We start from the raw sequence: 24456 nt of genomic DNA on the forward strand, positions 1-24456 counted from the left end.
GGACGAAGAGACGAGCCATGAAAATGTCACCAAAAGACAAAAGGCAGTCGCAAACCCTGGATCAAAAACCCAACTAGAACCCCAGCGCAGCGTTCGCTCTCTCAATTGCCTCCCGCTGCCAGGACGTCAATCCATCGCGAGCGACCTGCGGATCCACGCCCAGTCCCGCAGCATCGCCTCCGTGGGCCGGCCGACGTGCTGCGACTCGCCTCGCAAGGTCAAGTTTGCCTCGTGAGGAAGACCTGACGTTGAGGGAGCCGACCATGGCGAGGAATCTTTCTGGATAGTTCTGACATTCCGGGACAGCGACAAACTCCAGTGCTTCTCCAAGAGCTAGCTGGAGGTCTGTCTTCCTCTGTGATGTCTTGCATAGAGCTAGGATATTCGGGCAGCCCTATGATAGGGACTCCGCTCCAAGTACTAAACGGCGGCTGATTACTACAGCATCCCACACTGCCACACTGCCACACTGCCGAGCCGACTCCATTTTATGCGTCTTCGCACCTAGACCGGGCGGGAGATGCTGCGTAGCAAGCGCCGTGGCGCCAGAAGCCTGAACTCATTGGGAGCCAGTAGATTGTAGAGGTGCTGGGTGACCAACGCCTCACCTGAACGTTGTGTACTAAACGGAGGTATAAGCCATTCGTTCACCCGCCTTTTTCTCCGTTAATATGACATCGTTGCGCTGCTTGCTGTTACCGGCGAATCTTTGGTCATTGAACATGCCCCAGCTATCACCTCGTCCAAAACGAGCCTGCTTCCTCGTATCATGCTAGCTCCCCATGCTCTCCTTAGGCCATGGCGACCAGCCAGTTTGCCATCCGAGTCTGCCAGAGTGATCGGTGTGTACTCAGGCACCGTCCTCGACTCCTTGGGCTTCTTCATCCCTTGATCATTCACTGCCGTCCAGAAGACAATAGTGGCTGGTTTAGGAAATAGCATGATCAACAAGCCCGCTGCAAAAATGGCTTCAGCTCTGTTGCTTATTGAATAGCCAAAGCTCCTTAGATACTCGGATATGGGTCAGTTTTGCAGATCGGTCATTCGGTTCCAATAGTTGAGTTTCGGAGTCCTATCGGTTGCTTCATCAAGCCCCCATCGTCTAGTCCGTTTTAACGTCTCCCCACTTCCAATCCTCAATCTCCATGAGGCTCTGTACTTGGAGTGCCTTCTTCCATCTAGGCCCCCGAGATGCGATCAACCAAGCGGTCAAGAGCACTACAACGGTGAGTGGACCTGCAATAGCCCAGAAAAACCCCTGCCCGCGGTCGATGTCGCGGATGTCGTTCGTATTCATTCCGAAGTAACTCGTTGCAAAGGATAAAGGGAGGAAAATGACTGTGACGATGGTGAAGACAAAAATTGCCACGTTTTGATCCTCAGCTCTGATACTGATGAACAGGACCGCCTGTTTCCAGTCAATGACGTTTCAACTTGATGACTGTAGTGTCACTTGACATACAGGCGTCTTCTATGTTAAGGGTAAGGACGCTCATACCTGGGCCTGGAGACGCGCTGAAGTTCCCTCTAATCTCTCAATGCTGTTGGTCAGCTGTTCATGTCGACGTCTGACAACACCTTTAAGAGCCTCAAGTATCTGTGCTTTCCTCTCGTCGGTAACATCTGGCGATTTGTTTGTAGCTGGTGTTGATGGGGGATCTCCCGCGTCGGCCGCACGTTCTCTATCGCACTCGAATAAGGACGGCTTCCCCAGTTGCTGCACAACGCGCTCTGCAACCGAAGATACGACATTTATCTGGCTTCGTAGTATGTCCTTCAGAATTAGTAACTCATCTGCCACCGCAGAAATCTGATAGACAAGAGGCTGCGTGGCGGAATCACGCATAATCCGTTCCTAAGCAGCAAAGGTTAGACCGACTCCGACCACCCAAGCGAACAGGCAAGGAATTGCCATTGACTTACCAACCCGGAGATTTTGTTCGCGTACATCTCGCTGATGTCCTGCGAACTTATCGAAAATCGAGTTGGTGAAGAGATAGTGCATATCCGATGCAGACAAGCCAAAGACGGGCTGCTCCCAAAGGCACGGATGCTCCGCAAAAACTCCCCATTCTCGCGTTCTCTGTGTCCTTGATCGCCTTGATTTGCTAGGCGTAGTTGCCCGTCAAGGACGTTCTGAGCCCTGATAAGCCTCTCTTCCAGGGCATCAAGAGTTCCCCCTAATGACGAAAATTTCCGAGGCTGGTATCGGAGCTTAACCGTGTTCGCCTCTTGCTTCTTCATGCCGCGGTTCCAGATGAGCATGAATATCTTTGTCCAAAGACTCTCGTGGTCCAGTTGGCATAAATTCCGACGCCCCAGTTGAAGAACATTCATCCGAAATACAACGACTATCGCCCAGAGCTCCCTCAAAGAATCGAGGATGTCTTCAGGAGGATTCTCCTGTGCCCGCGCCTCTGACTCGATCTCCATCCAACGTTTCGTACGCTCCTTTAGGTCGCAAAGTTGAAGGTCATGGGGCCCAATAAAGCGATACGATCCAAGGCAACACAATGTTATAAGTTTGAGGATAACTGAATTCGAAAACGGATTCTTTCCTCTTTGCTTGCGGTTCTATTTTGGTTTAGTCTGGTTAGTTGCTTCTCTCAAGAAATGTCTTTACTGAGGCTGATTCTTACACTTCGTAACTTGTTGAGAAAGGTCTCAGCCGAGACAAGCCTGGCCATCTCAAGGGATGTACATCCCAATACCTTATTCTCAAAATATCCAAATGCTCTGGAAAATATCCACCCCCCTGGGATGAATGCTGCTGACAAATTGCTCATAACGGTCAAGAAGCCAAAGGCTAAACGTCTCCACGAGACTTTGGAGTATAGGTTCACCTGAGCAGCATTGATGTCGGTACTGGCGTCGCCCCGGAAGCAGTGAGCAATTGCAAATCCCAGTGATGGGGGCCATTGATTGCCGGTGAATTGACCTCGCTCTTCTTTTGCAAGTGGCCAAATGTTGCTCGGCCTGAGGAAAGAGACAGTCAGAAGGTTCTCTATCACGTAATTCTGTCAGCTTCTGGCCCAATGCAATATCTTAAACCAAACGAATTAGGCCAAGATACGTTACACATACTCCTGTTCAGGGCCAGGCACCACATCTCTCTAATGATGACGGAACTCTGACTGACAGGGGCCATGGAATCAGACGATCCCTGGCGATCAGATCCTAGCTGGTCATGACCGAACCTGTAGTGGTATTGTAAAAGTGATTTTGGACGGTGGGCATTTTGATGAGCATTTGGCATGCGGGCTGGCCTCCCAAAGTGTACGGTGGGCATTGATACGAAGGCGGGAAGATCGGATGCTGGTAATTCCTCTTCGGGCTCAGCTAGAAAACCGAGTCCAGCCTCGTGTTGGTCGCTGGAATAGAGAGATACAAACCTTGGATCAAAACTCGGCCCATGGAAGCCTTTGATCTCGTGTCGCCGTTGAAATCTGCGCAATCCAGCTGAGATCTTGTTACGCTCGGTCTCGGGGTAATGTAGTAATAGATCATGTGTAATTTCCTGGAGCATGGTCAGGAACCTTGCCACGAAAACGTCAGAGTGAAAGTGAGGACAAGAGATGCCATTACCATGAACTTCTGGAACTCAAGATAATCGCAGGCATAGTGACTGGTGTCCGAGATACGGATCAGTAATATGTAACGAGTCGCAGTGGGTATGTCTTCAATGGGACCCTACATCCATCTACAGGCGTAGTCCGCTTTCATCTCGGTTTTGAAAAGTGCATCCTTAAGGCTACTAATGTTGCATCGGCTGGCCGAAGGATTTCCCTCAATTGTGTCCAGACCGATATCCATGACTGCAACTTTCATGTCGGCATATTTAAGCCCGTCAAGCGACTCATTACTGGTCTCTTCGCTGAACATGGCGATTTCGGCTGCCTTGAATAGGGACAGTTGTTGATAAAGTCGGCGATTAGCATAAGTTAGGCAGTCGACGATAGCGAAAGTGCAAGTGGTTGGATTTTTATGATATTGAAAAAAAGACTCAGAGCAGCCTTGATCATTTAAATAGCTTTTTTTTGCTAAAAATCAACGTCCACCGCATTTCTGCCCCATGTTGCTTTTCAACCCCCCGCATGGCATCACACTGCGTGATGTCTCATGCCAGCCAATGAAGCTTGTAAATCTGGCTGACCTGCAGATTACGAGCAAAATGTGCATTCAGCTTTACCAGATACCTAGCGGAATTAACCACTAAGCCTGACCACGACGTCATTGTCGGGCACCTACTCGGTCGAACGGTCATCTTAGTCCTGCCATTTAGCGGACGAGGCGATGCTGGCTTCCAAGCTCAGCGAAGATATCTGTCTGCAGAGCCTTGACTCAGGATATGAGAAAACTGGAGGCCTAGATTTTCTCCGAGACGCGCTGGGATGCTGCCAACGGCAAGGAGCAGTAAGATATCGGAATGCAAGCGGCACAGACCGTCCATGTGCTGGCCAACGTGTCCATGCGCTAGGTGTGACGTGTCCGTCCATACGTCGACCCGCCAGCGCGCATCAGGACACATCGATAGGCAGGATGGAGACTATTCACCCGTATGCACTGGAACCTTGGGATGTGGCGGCGGGGTCGCTGCAACACATTCGGGGGTCGTCGCACCGGGTTCGGAGGAAGGGTCAGGGCTAGGCCACAGTGTTATGTATAGAGGGATTTTGGGAAGCTGACGGTATTGATATGTCTCTATTCAAAGGTTTCAGTGCGGGCTACTTGGTAAAAAGCGAAATAAAAAAAATAAGAAGTTTCTTAGATTAATATTAAAGACAATAGCTGGTGCTAGAAGTAAGATATTTGACTAAGATGGTGTGTTGAAAGATAATTTACGGTTCTTAATATACACTATCCGTTAGATCCTTTACGGTCAAATTGATTAATTGAATAGTATTCAAATTGATAATAGTCAGGATGTTGATCACTGCTTATGCCATTCATCCCGGACCTCTGAGGTTTCGTACAGTAATACAGGGCCATCTTCCTAGCCAAACTCATCAAGCTCACATATGAGATAAATTTCTCTCGCCCAGGAAATAATCCCCAGCTAGAACCCCAACACAGCATTCGACCTCTCAATCGCCTCCCGCTGCCCGGGCGTCAACCCGTCGCCGGCGACCTGCGGCTCCAGGCCCAGGGCCCTCCCCCCGGCGGCGCCGGCCCAGCCCCGCAGCATGGCCTCCGTGGGCCGGCCGACGTGCCGCGTCTCGCCCGCGCCGCCGGGGAAGTCCGGCCCCGGCGTCCCCGCGCGGAAGGCCGCCCGCTGCCGCGCCGCGTACGCCGCGTTGGTCTCCGTCGTCGGGCACACGGGGATGTACAGCACGCTCGAGTCGCCCGTGCCGATGTGCACCTTGTCGACCGAGTGGATTGCTGCGGATGCGTTAGTTTATGTCAAGGTGAATGGAGTAAATGCTTAGAGGCAAACTCACTGTCGCAATGCCATGCAACGTAGTCGCCCGGCTTGATCTCGGGCATGTGAACCATCGTCTTATCCAGCTCCAAGTGAGGATGCAGCTCGTCAGTAAACTCCTGTCCCGTGCCGGGCGTCGCCCCCTGAAGCTCGCTCGTCATCTCATCGACGCCAGTGAACCGCCAGTTCTTCTCATCCAGATACCCCGGCGTCCCCGGCGCACCGCCCACGGCCTCGAAGAACGGCCGCAGCAGTAGATACGCCGTCGACAGCTTGACCAGCGGGTTCACCAGCAGCGTGCCCTCGCGCGGGCGCGTGCGGCTCATGCTCATCCAGCCCTGCCACATGCGGAACATGGTGCAGGAGCCCAAGCCGTCGTAGAGGTTGTTGACGGCCTCGACGCGGCCGCTGGCGTCCCACGGGTTGTACTCGTCCCACCGCCCTTCGAAGACGGCGTCGTACACGGCGCCGCGGCCGTAGCCCTCGGGCTCCCAGCGCTCGACGCTGCCGCCGTCCATGTGCGGGCCCAGCGCGAACGCCGCGTCGCCGGGCTGGCGGATGCGCAGCCGGTCGGCGTATATAAGCGGGTGGTCGAGCGAGATGCGCGACGTCGGAGAGGATTTGCTCCAGAGGCTGGACATGAGCTGGCGTTGGACGTGGAGGAAGGATGGGTGCGAGCGGGCCTTGAGCTGCGGTGCGGACCAGTACAGCTCGTAGACCTGAGGGTCGTGTTGCGGGAACGCTGTCCAAGTCAGAGATGTCTTTGACCAAAGGAGTAAGAGCACGATGTGTTACTGACCTCTAGTGGATGGGTTCTTCTTCACATACTCCTCAATCTCCTCCTTGTAAGCCCTGGCCTCGGCCTCCGGGATAACACCCTTGACCACGACGGCACCTCGTTTTTGAATCTCGCCTTTCAAGCCTTCGATGCCAGCCTCGAGATCATTGAACTCGACCTGGGGGACGACGGCAGGCCCCTTGGCAGCGATGATGTCGTTCTCCCTGCGAAGTTCGCGGAGCAGCTTGCCCCAGCTCTGCTTGATGGCGCCCTCGCGCCCTCTTACAAGGTCGCATTTCAATTGCCGGAACCGGTCGGGCAGTGGCGGGCGCTCGACACCGGACAGAGAAACAAAGGCATCCGAAATGTCTCCCTCCTTCTTAGATGACGTCTGCGCGGCGGCGGCAGCTGTGGCCATGGGCCGGCGAAGGCCGCGAGGCGCTTTGATGAGAGAGGATCGCAACATGATATCAACAACAACGGCGGTGCACCAAACGAATGCAATATGAACAGCCAGGTGAAGTTTCGACGACGGGAATAATGGATTGGCCCTGCTCAGCTCATGGGGTCGTCCTCAACGGCTGGCCATCTCCGCCACAACCTTTTATACTGTTGAGGGAGGGTGCGGGACTGCCCAAAACGGAAGTCCGCCTGTCTCAACTCTCCCACACGTTCGGCGATTCGGGCACAAGATCCGCGAGGCTGACCCTCCAGAGCAGGCCGTGTGGGTGTGCTGGACGTCATGCCGTCATTGCATCACTCGCACATGTAAGTGTTGTACTTGGCGATGCCTCAACACCATGTAAGTGCGCACGGGGTTGGAGGCCGGTAGGCGAGAAATACGGCACAGTGCACAGCGAACAGTATTTAGCGGATAATTTTGCTTCATTAACAGATGGATCGCGTCGATAAAGGCGAGGGGCTCTGGCTAACAAGGCGTCGGAAAAGAAGTTACCCAAAAAAAAGCCTGGCAGTCCGTCTGCCGACCTGATCAACACCCCAAAGTCAAAGACAAAGCAGCCCTCAACCCGACATAATGATGGTGCCCATATTATACAAGATACGAAAACACGAACAACACCCTAGCTCCGTCTTGTTTGTACGCCCTCCTCATCCTCAACTCCATCTACCGGCGTGTCTCGGCTCGGTACGTGGCTGGCCGCCTGATCTAGTCGAGATCACTGGCCCTTCGCACCTTTTCTCGCAAGTCGCGGTTCTCCGACTCCAAGCCGCCGAGCCGCTGCCTTGCTGCATGTCTATCCTGATTGCGTCCCTCTCGTTCCATCTTGAGTTTGTATTCCATGTCCCGCAGCCTGAATAGCCACCTGTTGTCGTTGTTGGCTCCCGCTTCGTCCGTCAACGCCATGTCTCTAAGGCCAGCGCTGCTGGGTGAAGGCACGGGTATTCCTGACGACGAAGATGTCCTCGTCATCGTTGAAGTCCTCGTCTTGCTGTGGCTTGAGCGGATGCCCCTGTCTCTGATCTGATCGCCAGGACCGCGGGGAATTGATGGTGACGGTGAGCCGCCGCCTCCTACTGGAACCAGCGCCTCAGGGTTACCCGAGCTTGAATACGCCGCCCTCGCGCGAACGTCGCTTGCCGTGCGCAGCGTCGCGTTCTCGACCTTGAGTTGGCGGTAAGCTTCTTCCATGCGAGCCATGCGGATCTGGGCATCGTGGGAACCCAAAGATCCAGAGGCGACCGAGTTTCTGACCATGGTCTCAAGGCGGTCCAGCTTCTTCGTCCGGACATCCAGATTGTTCTCGAGGGTCTGGTACTCTCGCGACAGGTCTCGCGACACCGCCTTGATCCTAGTCTCGAAAGACGCAACCATGGTCTCTATGGCCTTGACTGCAGCCAGCAGGTTCTTAGAGAACCCGGGCAGTCGGCTGGCAATGACCTCAAGGGACGGCAAGACCTGCCGATCGATGATGGTGTTGCTGCTCGCCCACTCGCGACCACAAAGAGCGCTGAGCTTCTGCCAGAGCATCAGCAGCAACTCGTTCCGCTCCTGCAGCTGTTCGCGGGCCGTCTGCTCCAGTATCGTAATCTTCCTGCGATCCTGGCCCCGCGTAGACTCCAGCTCCGCAATTCGGACATCCTGGCTGCTCGCCGTTCGGGTGAGGTGCTGGTGCGTCCTCTGGAAGGAGTCATACTGCGACTTGGTGTTGCGGTGCCCAACACGCTCTTTCTCGAGAAGCTCGGCAAGCTTGCGGCTTTCCAGAGCGTGGGACTCGAGCAGAGAGTCGCGCTGCTTGATGATGCGGTCCTTCTCGACCAGCGCCGCCTTGCTGGTGTCGAGGTCCCGGACTGTATTCTCCAGCTCGCGTTGGAGCTTGGCGATGGACTGGGACTAGTTAGCGACGTCAAGTTACGAACCCGAAATGACATACCTTGAGAAGAGAAGAGCGGGTGCCATTAAGGTCACCCAAAGCCTCCCTCAAATTGTTCTCCAGCTCCATCAGCCTCTCCTTCCACTCCGTGGCCTCGACTTCTCTAGACGTTAGGTTCTTACGCAGACGTCGTGCTTCATCCTTGGCCGTCGAGGCCTCCCGGTTGAGCTCGTTGACAAACTGCTGCACCTCCTCCTTCTCTCTGTCCGCCACAATCTCCCGTTGGTGTCTCTCCTGTTGCAGGCGATTCTCCAGCTCCTTGATGCGCTCCTTCTCGTCGCGAATACTCTGCTCGGCGTTGGCGAGAGCTGCCTCCAGATCTCCAATGCGAATCTTATCGCCCTCTTGCTCTTCACGCAGGAAGGCAATCTCGCCTTGTGAAGACTCTTGCTGAACAGAGAGCCGTTGGTTCTTGTCGTTGGCTTCCATGAGCTTCTGCTCCAACTCCTCCAGCTCCTTGTTGGACGAGTCAAGCTCTTGCTCCAGCTGCTGAATGCGGCGGAGATGGTTCTCTGAGTCATCTTCGAGTCGGATCAGGGCCTCGCTCATCTTTCGCATCTCTTCCTGCAAGGCGTCGAAATTCTCTGAGCGATCCTGAAGATCCGCCTGGACCCGTTGTATCTCGTCGTTGCGCTGGTCGGCCTCCAACTCTAGGGCATCAATCTCCTCCTGCGCTTCCTTTCGCAGAGCCTCAAACTCATTCTCCATGTCACCCTGGTCACGGAGGGCCTCATCACGCTCGGATTGCAGGGCAACGAGGTCGTTCATGGCGTTGTCCAGATCCTCTTGCAGAGACATTCCTGACTCTTCAGCTTGTCGTTTGCCTTCAATCGCGGTCTCGAAGTCTTCCATGCACGTCTCTAGCTCGCGCTGCAGTTCCTGGTTCTGTAGTTTGACTTCGCTAATCTTGTCTCGCAGCTCGGCAAGCTTATTCTCCAGTTCCTCGCGCTCCGCCGCTTCCTCTTCGACCTGGGTCTGGCGTGTCATGATGCTACCACGAGAATGCGAGCGCTCATGGCCGCCAATCTGTGACGCCGACCGATCGAGAAGGCTGTCGATGGTGGAGGGAGCAGGTCGGCCGCGTCGCTGTGCCATCTTCAGGTCCTCGATCTCCTGGTAAAGACGCTCCTTTTCTCGGTTCCTCGAGGTCAGCATAGACGTTTGCGCACCGACTTCACGACGAAGTTCCGCATTCTCGTGACGCAGCTGCTCGCTCTCCCGACGCAGCTCCTCGACAAGGGTTGTGGCGGTAGTCGAACTGAAGGCAGTGTTGGATCCATCAATGTCGCCGGACAGACCAGAGACAGGGCGGCTCGGTGTGGCATTGATATCCCGTTGTCCGTTCTTCTTGGTGATGTTGTAGATGTTGGTTGTGTGATGTAAGCCGCCCTGGGCGCTTGTCAGGTCCTGCTTGAGCCGGAAGATCTCCTCTCTCATTCTCTTGTTCTCGTCGTCAGACTGTTCTCTGCGGGCCGTCTCCTGCTCCAAGAGGTCCTTCCAAACGTCGGCTTCTTCCTGTCGGCCAAGGCCATCGGTCGTCCTCTCGCCGAGGGATCTCACAATGTCGGCGAGCTTCCGCCTATCCGACTCCTTGTTTAGGCTGTCGGATCGCAGTCTCTCGATTTCGGTAGCGTACTCCTCAACTCGCTCGCGCAGGTAGATTAGCTCCTCCTCCCGCTCCTGCGCTTCCTCATCGTAGAGACGGGCAGTCTGGTCGGTGGACGAAGTGCCACTTCGGGCCGTGCTGGGTCGTTCGTCTTCATCCTTAAGCTGCTTCTCCAACTCCTTGACTCTTCTTCTCAGCATCTTGTTGTCCCGTTGAAACACTGCAAGACCGGTCTTGAGTTCAACATTCTCCGAGATCATCTCTTTGATGCCTTCCTCCGATAGCTTGTCAAGTCGGTCGCTCAGGAACATGACTTTGAGTTTGAGGTCGAAATTTTCCTTGGAGAGCCTCTCGATGGTGCTGCTCTGTTCCTTGAGTGTCAGGTTCTTGCCAGGTCGCCCTGTCGTGCCGCTTACGACAATGGAGGAAGGTTTGCGGGGGGTTTCGAGGCCACCCTTGAACTTGTACTCCTTGGCCAGGGACTCGGGGACTTGCACGTTTCTAACATGGCGAGCAATGACCGTATCCGTAGGCGCGGGGTTGAAGTTCTCCTTGGAAGGCCTGGGAGTCCTAAGCACGTCCAAGTGTCGGGGCCGCTCGGGGCTCTCGACTTCGGGAAGAGGCTCGAGCTGGGCTAGCTGGGGGAGCGAGGCATCGGTGTAGTCGTCGGTGCCAAAGTTGGAGCCCATGCTGCCAATACTGACGGACCTCAGGATCGGGTTGCTGGTGTTTCGCAGCATGCCCATGGCGGGAACGGCGCCGCCAGATTGGAGGGCGTAGTCGGTGCCTAGTCCAACAGTGATGTCGCTGCCGTCGTCAGGGTTCGTCGCAAAGGACGACGTGGAAGATCTCTGGCTGCCAAAGCGACTCCGGAGATACCTGGGCTTCCTTCCGCGTAGAGAGTTCCCTGGGGTGCTGCCAGGGTCCATCCGCTCCGACAACGAGTGCGATCGCGACAGAGAAACGTCGTGGTCTGTGGAAGTGGACAGCAGAGAGGTGTCGTGGGCGTCGTCTTGGTCGTCGTTTTCGTCGTAGTCATGGGAGCGCAGGTCGGGCTGGCTGGCCATGCTCACAGCGCGAGAGATGGTGCGAGCGGCAGCGGCAGCCGTGGGCGATGAGTTGAGGTTCTCGAGAGCAGAAGTACTGGTCGTCGAATCTTCCTCAACATGGCGGCCCAACGGTGCCGGCATGGCTGCCTTAGTGGGCGAGTCGAACAGGTACGTGTCGTCGACCCCGCCGTCACCATTCGTAGATCCAGTAGGGATGGGCGAGAGGGAGGGAAGGAAGCTGGACTCGACATCGCGGAGGTGGCGCTGGACTTCTTCGTCGGTCAGCGAGTCGTCTGGGTAATGGGTCACATCGAGGTTGGCGGGCGAGAGGTAGCTGCTGTCGGCGACAGTCAGGGCGGGAGGGCGCAGCATGGCATTGCTCTGGAGGGCGGGTTGGAGGGTGTTTTGGCGGAATTCGGGTGGGTTGAGCGTCATTGATATGGGCGTGGTTGAAGTTGTCCTCGTTGTCGCTGCGTCAGGGGCAGGCGAACGGGCGGGCGAACGGGCAGGTGCAGGCGCCGCCGCAGGGGTATCACTCGTGTCTCTCGTGTCTGGGGCATGTCTTTCTTGAGCATCAGCGTCCGTGGCCATCGAGGCGTCTGGGGCGGTCTGCGTCGTATTCGCGGAATCGTGGTGGTCGCGCTGTTGGGGAGGAATTTCGGTGGGCGACGTTGAGGATGTCTCAGCTCCAAATACATCCGGTGAGACGCGCCGTGGTGTGGGCGTACGGGTACGCGACCGGGCGCTGGGGCTCGGGGACGGGCGTGGGCTCGGCTTGAGGCCGGCGTCGGGGTCTAGGCTGTCGCTGTGGCCGAAGCCGTAGCCGTGGTCTTGATCACCGTCGGCCATGATGCATGATGCGGATGCGCCTGGGGCAAGGAGCCGCGAATTGCTGGCGGGTTGTTGCGAGGTGTCGTCTGGTGGAGAGGAAAAAAACAGCACGTTGCCTCAGAGGCTCTGGCGGGAAGCCTAAACAGAGCTCCTCTGACGGATCCGGGGTGTGGCCCCCGCCTGTGGTTCCCTGGGAAGGCCCCTGGATAGCGCCCCGAGGCGGCAGTCCAGGTGGTGGTGGTGGTGCTGATGGTGTCGTTAGAGGGGCAGAAGGCGCCCTACGGCCCCTGTAGCCCTGTGCTTAGCGGCGGACCAAGACGGCGGCGGGGCTCCGCTGGCTGTTGTTCTGGAGTCCCGATTGCGTTGCCGTGGACACCCAGATCCGACCGCCATAATCCCTTCACCTGTAACATGCGGCTACCGTTGAGTGTTGCGTGGACGACGCTACCTTGCCTTACGTACTGCTTCTCAACTACTACATAGCATGGACCTCAAGAGCTCCATCTTACGTGGGATACCTGGCTCGCGACAGTTACTGCCGCCGTCATCTACGCGAGTTTTTCAGCAGGCTGGCCCTTGTTGCTCAATTGCGGGATTCCGATTTAAATTGAGAGCCCGCCGATTCATGCAGCTAGAGAAGCGTTTCCAATAAAGAGGTGGAGACTTCATCTCTGAAACAGATGAGGGATCGTATCCGACTTCTCGATGTTCTCCAATGTGTGCACCGAACCAAGGGCGCAGTTGTGCAAATGAGGAATGGAAATAGTGTTGATAGAGCGCTGGTTGTTGTGGTTGCAAGATCAGTGGACCATTCCACGCTGAATCTTATCACTTATCAGTCAGATGGGTGGTATCCGGCCATCATCCCCGCCGGCCCTGCAGATTATCGTACTGCGAGTGCCTTGATTTCGGTTTGATCAGGTCACAACTCAATAAACTGGCATTGGGTGTGATTTCATAACGCATCTTCGCTCAAATCCCTCAAACCGGGAGGGATATGTCAATCATACGACAGTATCATCCCCCGCGATGGCTATATCCTGCTTGGTGTTCTTGGCTCTGCCTGAGACATGGCCAGATCCCTGGTAGCCGGACCCATGCGCAGCATCATGACATCACAGGCACAAGTGCATCTCACGCACATCTCACGCACATGGTCATCGCACGCCAAGCGTAACAAGGAAAGATGTTCATCATTGGTATCCATAACTTGATCATCACTATCCGGGGAATTAATCACCCAACCAAAAACACCCGGTCCGTCCAGTGTATTCGCAACCCTTTAGTTGGAGTACTTGGGGTCGACCTTCTTGCTGTAGGTCCGTCTTGGTTAGCAGGCTACTCTCTTGCTATGCGACCGCGGTAGAGGCTTACCCAGTGAGCTTCTCGAACATGCCTCGGCCGGCGTCGGTGATCTTCTCGGCCGTGTTGGCGTCGACGTTGTGGCCGGACTTCTTGGCAGCCATGCCGAAGGCTGCGGAAGAGTTTGTTAGCGGATGGTCCAACTCCAGGCATGCCACATGGCGATGGCGGATGGCGGCCGAGAGGGCAGAAGCGGTGGGGGAGAAGATCACTCACCCTTGTCAACGTAGTCCTGCTGGGGCTCGTTGGTCTTCTCCTGCTTCTTCTCGCCGGAAACGCTGCTGGCGGCCTTCTTGAGGAAATCCATTGTGATGGTTGTGGTGGGTGGGAGTTGGTTGGTTGGTTGGTTGGCTTTGGTGTAGTAACGGATGAGAGATGGCTTGCCAAGGGGAAAGTAAAAAGAGGGGTATCAATAAAACAAGGGGAATTCAGGGTCCTTCTTATACCCGTCCGTCCAGTCTGGCACAGGGCGTGGTGGAAAGGATGGATAACGCGGCGCATGTCGTCTTTCCCATCCCTATCCCCTCCCCTCCCACCTTGTCCAGCTTAACCTGTGCCAGCTTGCAAGCTCACGGTTAGACCCAAACTCACATCCACCGCACCGTGACCACCCTCCCAAGCCAGCCAACAAGCCTCAGCCAACAAGCGGGTAAGGGACCCTCAGCCGGCCCCGCTACGTCATTCTAGACCCTGTCGCGGGTGCAGTCTGGCCCTTGAACCCGCGTCCGGCAAACGCCGATCGTGGGCGACGTGCTTATCGTGGTCCAGTAGCAGGCTGTTGAGAAGTCACCGGTTGGTACAAGCTTTCGGGTGCAGATACGTGCGGGGGTGGTGAGGTTATTTAGGACGAACCTGATCCAAGGACATTGCGGGAAAGTTACGGGGTGTGTGGGAATTGTGGTGATCTTACACAGCTGACCCTGTTACAGCTCTGTCCTTCACTGTCCTTCACTGTCCTTCAAAGACCGCAAGTCGTGCTCTCACGCAAAGTGCAGTGCAATTAAAAGCACACTTGCATTTCTCCTCCCCTACCCAGCTGAATCCAGACCCTTGACACCAAGCAAGCGGGACAGCGGGGGAGGGGGGCTGTGCGACTTGTCTGAACGACGGCCGGATGGTAGGGGCACCGAGCTGAAAAGAGCAACAACCACAACCCTGCGCCCATCCCACCACGCAGCGTGGCATGGAAGATTGCTTAGATCGCACATGGGCAGCGTAGGGAACCAGAGCAGTTAGACAGCTTGACGGCGCGAGAGGCCGCCTGTTAGTGCGACTATCGTGAATTGGTGCCCCAGTGCCGCCGAGACACCGTACCCGCAGTGCCGAACTGACCGATTCTGGGCCCCAGACCACCGCACACCAGTCCGTCCGACATCCACCATCGTGCAGTCACGTTACGGGAGGCTCGGGGAGGGAGCCAACAATGGAAGAGCGCCAACGGGCGGCGTCACAGGAGGGGCATAGTGGACGACAAGCTTATGACTAGTCCGACAGACTGATCTCATCCGAAGATGTGCTATACATTATTATCAACCTCCATTGCCGGGTCCCAATTCTGGCCCAGTTATCGTAGTTCGGTAGTTCCAGCCATTCTTGTACAAGATTCCTACTCGACTCTTCGCAAATATGCATCCTGCCTCTTGTTCTGGAGGCCAGGCCCTTCCCCCGGGCGCAAAAAACTCCTTGTGATGCTGATTCTAGTATTCCCATTATACAACTCAAATTCGACTCCTTTTCCGCGCTGTAATGCATCATATACTCATATATAAAATAATTCGTCGCCAACCGTCCTCGGATTTGCCGCTCAATCTGATCGTTTCGATACACAAAAAGAGTCGACAGCAAGGTGTGTTGGTTGTGTTCGTGCAGCGTGAGTAGTCGCTTGCCATAGTGGTCATCTCCAGTCTGCTTACGACATGACAAACACCTGGTAAGACATGACCATGACCCAGATCTGGAAAATGACTCCAATTAGAGTCATGGCGAAGACTAACTGCCATGATTGACCTGTTTCGTGTATTCGTTAGCAATTAATTCCACCACGCAGGAAAATAAGGACTTCACGTACAGATGTTCCTCTGTTGTAACCATGCCATCGTCGCCTCGTTTTGTCCTGTGGGGTTCCGACCAAATACCTCAACACTACAGACGCTGTTGATGGAGTTGCTAGGACCAAACAGCTGGATCGCGACAATGACCAAACCGACTAGCCACAGGACGAAGAGCATAAATGCTCCAATCATGACAATTGCCGGCAACAGTCGTCGTTGAGCAATCAACCAGAATATTATGCCAATGAATAAGATGCCAAGCGACGCGACCGTGATGAGGTAGGGGAAGTACCTGCGCAGGAATTCTTGTTAGCTATTTGATCGTGGGAGCTGGGGCACTTTGAGACGACATACCAAGGTACAGGAAGGAGAAGTTGGTTTTGGATTTGGATAAAGGTTGAGAAGACGCCGATGACGGTGCACGAGGCGAGAAGCATGACGAAGATCCAGAAGTTGAGCTGCAGAGGCGGCCAGTTGTAGGTCCGCACATGGCTGGTGATTCGGCTCTCGTCGTACGTCATGGACGAACCGCCGGCAAATGATGATTTGGCGACCATGGTGAATGGAGCGTTGTGCAGGTATATGGGTGGTGGATGGGGATGATGGTGAGGTTGTCGTCAGATCGAAAGCCTGTCGACCAGTCGAGGGGGACGAGGGAGGTGGGAGATGGTGATATAGGTGATTCGGGACGCGAGAGGTGCAACGGCGTGATGTTGAGATTGGGAGTGCCGGAGACTCCAAAAGAACCCGATGAAGGGATCTGTTGCTGTCGAATGGTCCTCGTTCTGTCCTCGTTAAGCGAAAAGCAGTGGATGGTGATGACGTCGCGCTCTGCGGAACCAAAACTCTCCGCAACAAATACAGTGCGTGCTTTAATAAGTTCGCGCGCACCACAACCCAAAGGCCCAAGGCCACTTGAAAGAAAGGGGCGGAAACGTCTGGTGACGATGCCCTCGTTTCAATGCCCAATCCCGCGAAATCGGCCACGTCTGCTGCGTCGGGAGGCGCTCAAGCCCAAGCGCCCCGTTCCACGCAGCCCAAACAAACCGCGTGCCCGCCGATCCGGCTGGGCGGGCGTGCAAATACGGCGAGGGCAACGGCTCGTGACCGCCTCGCTGTCGCTTTTTCGCAGCGCGATGAGCCAACCCGGGCGGGATGCTCTGGGCTTGGGCTGGTAGACTGGGCGGTGATGCCTCTGGTGCGGCCGCTCTGGCTGCGCTTGGGATGTCGGTTCGCAGGTGGAGAACGCGGGTTGCTGTCGTGGCGGCGGTCTTGGCAGCGGGCGGCTGATCGGTTACGCAGCTAGGAGTAGGAGGGAGGAGTCGACGTCGATGATGTCGAGATAAGAAAGTGGTGTTGTATCGGGCGGAATTACGGGCGGGAGGGCGGAGGGCAAAGGTTACAACGGCAAGCCGAAAATGGCGTTGCGAAAAAAGGGAGGGAGGGTTCAATCAAAACACAACAACAGACTCGGAGAAAACGAATCCCTGGCAGAAAAAAAAAGGTGGCTTTTGCCTGTCCATATGAATGTGCATCTCAGGGAGCTCAGGGACGCAATCCCGTTGGAGCTCCAGCGCCATTCGGCCAAATTCGGGGTGGTTGGGTGGTTGGCGGCGCGGCGCGAGGGCCGGTTAAGTGGGCCTACCCGCCCCGTAAATGCGATGGCTGGGGATATTTACAGGGGGGGCGGGGGGGGGGGGGGCAGGCCGGGTGTCGTGGAGGGTTAGGGAAGCTGTCAAACTGTCAAATGATGCGTGGAAGGTAATTGGAAGTTTTGATTGTCGGATCCACGTGCGGAAAGTAATTACCCTGGGCTTCCTGGCGTTTCCAGCCTCATGATGGCCTCGTTTAGGGGGTTAATCAAGGGGCATTTGTGGCGCGGGTCGATATGCCCTCGGTGCTGGAGTAATAGTGGTGTGCTGTCTGTCGGTACTGGGCTACACCTTGTACTTACTGCACCACCAGGTCACCACGATCAAGACAACAAAGTGAGGCTGTCAGAGAGGAAATTCAGGGCGAAACAGGTACACGGTGAAGCAATGCGTCTCATCGAGTGAACAACCAAGTACTTGGCTCCGGATTGCACCACGCTCTCACATTTTCACAAGCCAAGTAAGACAAAAACATCAGGTTTCCTGAGGAATACGCGTCGTTCTATTTTGTTCGAGAGTGATCTCGTTACTCCTATGGGAGTCCTATATTGCGCCGGCCTGTTGATCATTCTTTCAACTCAAGGGTATATAATAATTCCGCATCCATGCCAATCCATAAACTCCGTCACTTGTTCGTCTCCATCTCTTGCTCGTCACCAAATCACTTTCGCGCTTTACAGCAACGTCTCACCGAGGGCGCACCGCACCAGCGAGCAGCCCGCGCGGATCGTCTGCTCGGCCTCTTCGCTGGCCAGCTTGGGGTTCACCTCGACGAGGTCGACGGCCACTAGGTTGCCGGTCTGGTGCACGCTCTCGCAGATGTAGTCACCCTCGCGCAGGGTCAGGCCGCCACGGACGGGAGTGCCGGTGCTGGGAGCCCACATGGGGTCGAGGGCGTCGACATCGAAGGACAGGTGGATGGGGGTGTCGCTTCCAATGTGGGCGAGGGCCATCTCCATGACGCGACCGATACCGTGGCTAAGGTTATTGTCAGTTTCTGGTACAAATGATGTGAATGAATTCCGTGTGGCTTACCGGTCAATGTCAAACATGCTAAAGGCCTTGATGCCGTTCTCCCGGAGGATCTGGCGCTCGGGAAGGTCGACGGATCGCAGACCAATGTAGACAATCTTCTTGACGCTGATGCGCATGTCCTCCTTGACCCAGCCAAAGTACTCCTCGTTCTCCTCCGTGGCCAGGCCAGTCAGGAAGGCCACAGGCATGCCGTGAATGTTACCGCTGTCGCTGCTCTCGGGGGTGTTGATGTCGGTGTGAGCATCGACCCAGATAACGGCAATCTCACGGTTGAGGCGCTCACGGGTAGCCTTGGCAGTACCGGCAATGGTGCCAATGGCAATGCTGTGGTCACCGCCGAGGGTGAGGACCATTCGGCCCTTGGAGGACTGCTCGTAGGTCTGTTCGGCAATAGAGCGGGTGACGGCCGAGGCATGACGAGCCTTCTTCATGCCGCGGAAGTCGGGGTCGGAGGCGGGGATGAGCTCCTTGAATTGCTGGACGGTCTGGTCGCCGAAGATCTTGTAGCCGAGCTCGTTCTTGATCTGCTCCAGGAGACCGGACTCGATAAGGACAGTTGGGCCATCATCGACACCCTCCTTGGTCTGGTGGGGCACAGCAACGTCAGCAAAAGGGTACAGGAATCAAATGGTGGAGGGACCATTGAGGCAAACATACCTGGCCACCGGAGAAGCCTACGGCGACGACGCCAAGCTCATCGGCCTGGGACAGAAAGCGGCTGTGGACAACGCCTGTGTTCATTTTGATGTGTTGGAGTGGGTTGTTGAGGGTGTGGACGTGGGCTTGGTGATGGTCTTCACGTGCCAAAGTAGGAGTGCGTGGTGTTTTGTGGCGGGTTGCGGGTTGCGGGACAAAATGACGTAGCTGTAAGTGGGATATATCTCAGGCAATCTGCAGAGAATGGAAGCTGTGATGAAGAGGAGAGAGAAAACGAGCTGAAGAAAAGTCCCAGAAGAAAGCTTTTATCTTTCCTCCACCTCCCTTTTTTATCTTGCCGTGACATGATGGCTGCAATCGGCCGCCGCCGGCAGAGGGATGGATCATGGAAACCTGGCCTCGTCTGAGTAAGGGACCCGGCACACTGGCGGCGATCCCCACTGGCGGCGGGCGCTGGCGGCTGTGTTGGTCGACTCGGGAAGGTAAGTAAGTACCTGAGGGCAGGAAAGTCTCGTTGTCGGCCGCTCTCGGCGCAGTGCCGTGCGAGGCAGGTACATGGTCTGAATGCGTTGCTCGCCCGCTATCCGGGCGGTTGGATTTTGGTGTGGTAAGAGAAACAGAAGCGCATGCGGGGATTTGCTATCCCTTGCTGTCGCTAACTGTCCGTCATCGGTCATCCGACAGCCGTAGTCCGCTTCCGGCTAGCGGCGCAACACCCCGACGCGCACTCTGGGCTCTTGTTGGCCAGCGCCTGTTCGCCATCTGTCATGGCCTGGTTCGTGCCGCATCTTTCTAGAAGCCCGTCCCGCGGCCCTGGATCTTCCTTTTCCCCTTCTCCATCTTCCCCAACATCCCCATGCCTGACGATATCTAGCCTATCTTTTTCGCCGTGTGCGGTTGCCTCTCCTGCCCTCGCGATGGCTTCACCCGGCCGCCCAGTCGCCCGTTCTGCCACGATGTTGTTCTCTTCACCAGAGCCCCCCCCCCCCCCCCCCCCTCGCCCGCCGGCCATCGAGACGTGGGATGTCAGCGTCGACCGCCGCTCGCAGCCGCGACTAGCCATCCCGCGAGCATCCGCTGTTTATAAGTTAGGTCAATGTTAGGTAATTGCTTCGCTGCCATCACCACTGACCGAGATACCGTGCGACGGCCACCCAGACGGTTATCACGGGGGGCAGCCAACATGGGGAGCCAGAGACGACCTCTACGACGACGATGACGCTCTCCCGTGTCGAGAATCAGTCATGGTTTGCTAATTTTACTTCCTCTGCTCTGGTTTTCCTTGTCTCTTGTACAGCCCGCTCACCAACCCGCCGTGAGGTACATTTCATGCCGAGTCGGAGCTCCGTCATTCACCCGACACATCCCCATGTCACCACACCCGCCGCCTACATCCAAGCGCCCGCACCGCTCATTCTTTGCCCACCACCGCCCCATCCCCAACGAATTATCCGAGCAACCCGCAAGCACAACCCTTTCTCTCGCCAGAATCCGTTTCTGATCGGCTTTATTTCCAAACTAATACACCCCCACGGCCCACGGGCGCTCCAACGTCTACCAGGCCGCTGGCCGCCGGCCGATCTCTGGAGAGTCCGGAACCGCAACCCGGCCCACCCCCACAATTCCAGCATTCTCATTACATACAAGTGAGCTATAGCTCCCGGAGCGACGGGCGTTGAGAGACCGTGCCGGCTGAGCACCGCAGACCGCTCAATCCTCGGCGAATTGACGGCAAATTGATCTCGGGGTTTGTTGCTGTTAGAGGACTTCACGGAGGTGCCGAAGTTGATGCAGGGGCTGCCACATGGTGTAGGCCCACCTGCGTCTATGAGGGAGCGCGCACATAACACTTCTTGATGCAGTACGACTCGAGCACGGTGCATTCTCGGAAGAACCACCAGGCATTGAATATCCACTGCCCTTAACTAGATCCCATCTGCGGAGTAAACCCGCGACATATCGGTGCAGGACCGGAGAAACCAGGCCCATGGACCGGAGATAGGCTGCACACTAGCATCAGTGGTGAGACTGTAAGAGTCATGGTGATGCAGCAAACAACCAGTGATACAAAACTACATGCGTAGACCTCTCCTTTTTTTTCTATCCTATACCAAGATCAACATTCTCACATAGGACACTGTGTAAGCATCGACTCAGATTTAAAGTGGTATATTACGGTCCCTGTACCATATGACTAAAATACACAACATGTTCTGAGATCAGCTCCAGGCTCATCATACGCCGCGGTATGGGATCTATATATACTACATAAAAGGCGGCCCGATGCAATCTCCAAATAAACTGCTCTCAAAGCTTGGGCTTCAGGATTACGCCACTCTCATCCTTGTAAGTTGCAAGGTGGTTCCTCTTGCTGTCTCCTCCGTGTTCAACTTGGGTCGGTCCATCGAATACTGTGCCATCCGCCTTGACTTGGCGGTCCTCAACCTCAACGTAGTCCCTCTGTCCGTGGCCCAGGTACAATTGTCTAGGCCTCCAGATCTTCACGCCCGAGGGGTTGAGCATTTGCTGCCTCCAGTGGGCCAACCAGCCAACACATCGGGGAACAGCGAAGAGGACAGGGTAGAAGCTAAACGCAATAGTTAGCATGGTCGAACCGAAGTCATCGGGTTTGTCTTGTGCAGTGCATTAGTAGCGGGAGGGGAAGCAAGAAACTTACTCGAGAGGGAAGCCCATAGCCTGGTAGATCAAGCCTGAGTAAAAGTCCACATTGGGGTACAGGTTTCGGCTGCGCATAAACTCGCTCTCCCTGGCGTACTTGGCAAGGGTCAGAGCGGTGTCGAGGAGCTGGTTCCGGCCGGTGACCTTGAAGACGTCCTCGGCAAGCTGGCGGATCGCGGTGGAGCGCGGGTCGACGTTCTTGTAGACGCGGTGGCCAAACCCGACCAGGACTCGCTCGCGCTTCTCCACCTTCTCCATAAAGGCGGGAACGTTCTCGGGAGATCCAATCTCCATCAGCATGCGGATGGCGCTTTCGGAGGCGCCGCCGTGGGACGGGCCGTAGAGCGCTGCGCAGCCGGCTGCCACGACGCTGTAAGGGTCCACCAGGGAGCTGCCGACCTGAAGCACCGTCGCCGTGGAGCAGTTGACTTCGTGGTCCGCGTGGATGATGAATAGCGCGTCGAGCGCCTTCTCAAGCACGGGGTGTGGGCGGTACTCGCTGCCAGACAGATGGTCGAGCAGATACAGGAAGTTGCCCGTGTAAGAGAGGCCCTGCGCTGGTCGGTTGAAGGGGCGGCCCTGTCGCATGCGGTAGGACGCCGCCGCAAGAGTGGGAGCCTTGCCAATGATGCGAAGGATCTGCTTGTCGAGGACCTTGAGCGCCTCCAGATCTCCGGACGCGGCGTTGGTGAACAGCTTCTGGCCTTGCAGAGAGGGGTTCGCCTCGGGTGCGAAGGCGCCCATGGTGGCAAACGCAGAGGTCAGCATGGCCATGGGGTGAGAGTCGTAGCGGAAAGACTTGAACATGGCCTCGATGTCGCTGTGGATATAAGTGTGGTGCATGATTTCATCCTGCCAGTTGCTGCTTTGGGTGCTGGTGGGTAGCTCTCCATACATGAGCAAGAATGCCGACTCGAGGAAGTTGCTCTTGTCGACCAGTTGTTGGATGGGATACCCACGGTAGCGGAGGATTCCATCTTGGCCGTTGATGTAGGTGATCTTGCTCTGAACCACGGCCGTGTTCATGTAAGCAGGATCGTAGACCCTGAGGCCTTGGTTCGTCTCATCCTCGGGCCGGTCACCTTGCGGCTCTGCCTTGATCTTCTTGATGTCAGTGGCGAGCACGGAGTTGTGCGTGATGGGCAGCTCATAAGCCTTTCCAGTGCGGTTGTCGATCACCGTCAACGACTGCTTGGGGACGCTCTTGATGGCCATCCTCAAGGCGTGTGAAGGAGACGAGTATGGCAGGAATTAGGAGTCGAAGAAGAGCCGGATAGCTAGTCAATGAAGCCAGAATGCCTGTCTACTCTCTCAGCTTCGTTCTACTTGGATGAGTGAAATAAAGGTAAGCTGTGATATTTGAGAGAGGACGAAAACAATATTACTGCTCGCCGAGGTCATGATGATCATGGGTCGCCGGCATCTGATTGGCATATGATTGGACCGCCGAGGCCGGTCCACATGCCGCGACGAGCTTACCGAAATACCGAGGTCTGTAATGGGGCGGGAACAAATAATTCCGTGCCGTGGACGATGCATCCACACCGACTGGCAGTCTACTTGGGCTGGAACTTACAATGGCTTTTGGCTGAACTTTGGTTGTAATCGAGTAAAGGACTCGGAAAGGATGGTGGCCATGTGCCGGAACAACTGACGTGGTCCAAGCCAGGGATGCGCCGACGACATGGCGTAGTTATTTCCGGGAGCTGCATGCATCGATTCGATCCTGGCCTTTTGTTGCCGATGGCCCGATGCCATTAGTCGCCGACTCCGTAAGATGGGCAATGCCGGGGCGTCATGATAGATAGCTACCCCAGTTCAAACAGAGTTGACGAGCTCGGATCTGCCCGAAACTGGCTTGTGGTGATCTGAACGCCAAGCTCTTAGGTCCACCTCACGTTGAATCTGGAGTTGGGTCGGGCGTCCTTGACCGGTTTCGACGGCTCTTCTTTCCACTGGCCGGCAGTCATTCGCCAATACGAGATGGTCTGTCTTGCAGAAACCGGGGCTTGTACGACCCGTGGGAGTACCGCTGTTACTGATGTCGGGCTCCGTTTCAAAGTGGTTCCTACGGCTCCTGAAACCATACCTTCAACATCAACCACGCCTGCGACAAGCCATAGAATGAGAGGAGGATTCAGAATCCTCTGTATGGCAAAGGAGAGCGATTGGCTTGAGAGATCGAGGCTTAGATGTTTCCAAAGGGACAGTAGGATTCGGGACTTCGGATGCCAAGCCACCAAGGATTAAACGACTGGAGATTTGACATGTCTTGCTTCATCTGGGGGTCTCCATTGTGTTAGAGTGCGCTCCACCCATCCAAACCAGCCTTTTGTCGATCGGAACACCGGAATGCCCTGGGCTGGCTCTTTGTTCCCAATAGTCCCGAGCTTACTGGACACCACAGCCACCACGACAGGGTCATTTGAAGATCTCTTTTGATTAGTCTCGCAAATAGCGGCCGCAAACACCTCGTGGCTGCAAAGAGCGCCTGCAAATGTGCAACGCCCCGCCCGTCAGGAGACGGAAGAAATCAACTCCAGATCGGCCGTGTGTCCCAGGGATTTGACGCCACGGTAGCGTCAGGACCGCCACACCGTTCAGGGGCTCGGGACAAACCCAGTTCCCGTTAGCCTCACTGGATGATGTTTTCAACTATAGAGCTTGGCCGCCAGATGAGAATGAGCAAATACAGGGTATAGAGTCTATTCGTGGCGCAGATTGCATCAACGAATTGATGAGGCATCATGCCATCGGTCAGTTACTCGAGCAGAGCCGGGCCCCTTTCTGCGTGCGCATACACGTGGATACACGGCGACTCGTCATCGAGCCTCGTCAAGAAATTGGGAGTTTCCCTGCCACCGTATTGCAACCATGCCATGCTACCACGCAGACTCCACCACCAAGCCACCCTCCGTTGCGGGGAGTTGACGCTGGCGCTGGG

General features: G+C 55.8%; 9 protein-coding genes across 9 annotated transcripts; 1 reads left to right on the forward strand and 8 right to left on the reverse strand.

The window, feature by feature from the left end:
• Window positions 1–1394: 1394 nt before the first annotated feature.
• Window positions 1395–3971, reverse strand: BGZ61DRAFT_63410 (uncharacterized protein). Its single transcript, XM_046256938.1, has 5 exons — window positions 3586–3971; window positions 3085–3517; window positions 2640–3004; window positions 1924–2574; window positions 1395–1855 (listed from the first exon to the last, which is right to left on the reverse strand). The coding sequence occupies exons 1-5, from the start codon at window positions 3586–3588 to the stop codon at window positions 1493–1495; spliced, it is 1815 nt and encodes a 604-aa protein (XP_046101458.1). The 5' UTR covers window positions 3589–3971; the 3' UTR covers window positions 1395–1492.
• Window positions 3972–4862: 891 nt separating this feature from the next.
• Window positions 4863–6764, reverse strand: BGZ61DRAFT_394914 (DUF1479 domain protein). The gene is made up of 3 exons (XM_046242907.1): window positions 6219–6764; window positions 5439–6161; window positions 4863–5379 (listed from the first exon to the last, which is right to left on the reverse strand). The coding sequence occupies exons 1-3, from the start codon at window positions 6661–6663 to the stop codon at window positions 5057–5059; spliced, it is 1491 nt and encodes a 496-aa protein (XP_046101459.1). The 5' UTR covers window positions 6664–6764; the 3' UTR covers window positions 4863–5056.
• Window positions 6765–7365: 601 nt separating this feature from the next.
• On the reverse strand, window positions 7366–11617 carry BGZ61DRAFT_357873 (uncharacterized protein; the record flags this gene model as incomplete). Its single annotated transcript, XM_046240916.1, has 2 exons — window positions 7366–8544; window positions 8591–11617. 2 exons carry the CDS (start codon window positions 11615–11617, stop codon window positions 7366–7368), a joined length of 4206 nt encoding a protein of 1401 aa, XP_046101460.1.
• Window positions 11618–13358: 1741 nt separating this feature from the next.
• On the reverse strand, window positions 13359–13745 carry BGZ61DRAFT_534977 (uncharacterized protein; the record flags this gene model as incomplete). Its single annotated transcript, XM_046254215.1, has 3 exons — window positions 13359–13389; window positions 13451–13550; window positions 13655–13745. The coding sequence occupies 3 exons, from the start codon at window positions 13743–13745 to the stop codon at window positions 13359–13361; spliced, it is 222 nt and encodes a 73-aa protein (XP_046101461.1).
• Window positions 13746–15347: 1602 nt separating this feature from the next.
• Window positions 15348–16010, reverse strand: BGZ61DRAFT_357591 (uncharacterized protein; the record flags this gene model as incomplete). Its single annotated transcript, XM_046240891.1, has 3 exons — window positions 15348–15445; window positions 15507–15781; window positions 15844–16010. 3 exons carry the CDS (start codon window positions 16008–16010, stop codon window positions 15348–15350), a joined length of 540 nt encoding a protein of 179 aa, XP_046101462.1.
• On the forward strand, window positions 15806–16787 carry BGZ61DRAFT_63488 (uncharacterized protein). Its single transcript, XM_046256939.1, has one exon. It carries the CDS (start codon window positions 16083–16085, stop codon window positions 16665–16667), a length of 585 nt encoding a protein of 194 aa, XP_046101463.1. The 5' UTR covers window positions 15806–16082; the 3' UTR covers window positions 16668–16787.
• A 1028-nt stretch (window positions 16788–17815) lies between these two features.
• BGZ61DRAFT_357666 (uncharacterized protein) lies at window positions 17816–18917 on the reverse strand (the record flags this gene model as incomplete). Its single annotated transcript, XM_046240896.1, has 3 exons — window positions 17816–18119; window positions 18177–18760; window positions 18834–18917. The coding sequence occupies 3 exons, from the start codon at window positions 18915–18917 to the stop codon at window positions 17816–17818; spliced, it is 972 nt and encodes a 323-aa protein (XP_046101464.1).
• Window positions 18918–20119: 1202 nt separating this feature from the next.
• Window positions 20120–20928, reverse strand: BGZ61DRAFT_63511 (uncharacterized protein). The gene has a single exon (XM_046256940.1). It carries the CDS (start codon window positions 20714–20716, stop codon window positions 20222–20224), a length of 495 nt encoding a protein of 164 aa, XP_046101465.1. The 5' UTR covers window positions 20717–20928; the 3' UTR covers window positions 20120–20221.
• A 212-nt stretch (window positions 20929–21140) lies between these two features.
• BGZ61DRAFT_480580 (peroxysomal citrate synthase) lies at window positions 21141–22727 on the reverse strand (the record flags this gene model as incomplete). Its single annotated transcript, XM_046249209.1, has 2 exons — window positions 21141–21420; window positions 21511–22727. The coding sequence occupies 2 exons, from the start codon at window positions 22725–22727 to the stop codon at window positions 21141–21143; spliced, it is 1497 nt and encodes a 498-aa protein (XP_046101466.1).
• Window positions 22728–24456: the final 1729 nt, after the last annotated feature.

This window comes from Ilyonectria robusta (assembly GCF_021365365.1).
Source record: "Ilyonectria robusta strain PMI_751 chromosome Unknown BGZ61scaffold_16, whole genome shotgun sequence".
In the NCBI taxonomy this organism is placed as follows: Eukaryota; Fungi; Ascomycota; class Sordariomycetes; order Hypocreales; family Nectriaceae; genus Ilyonectria; species Ilyonectria robusta.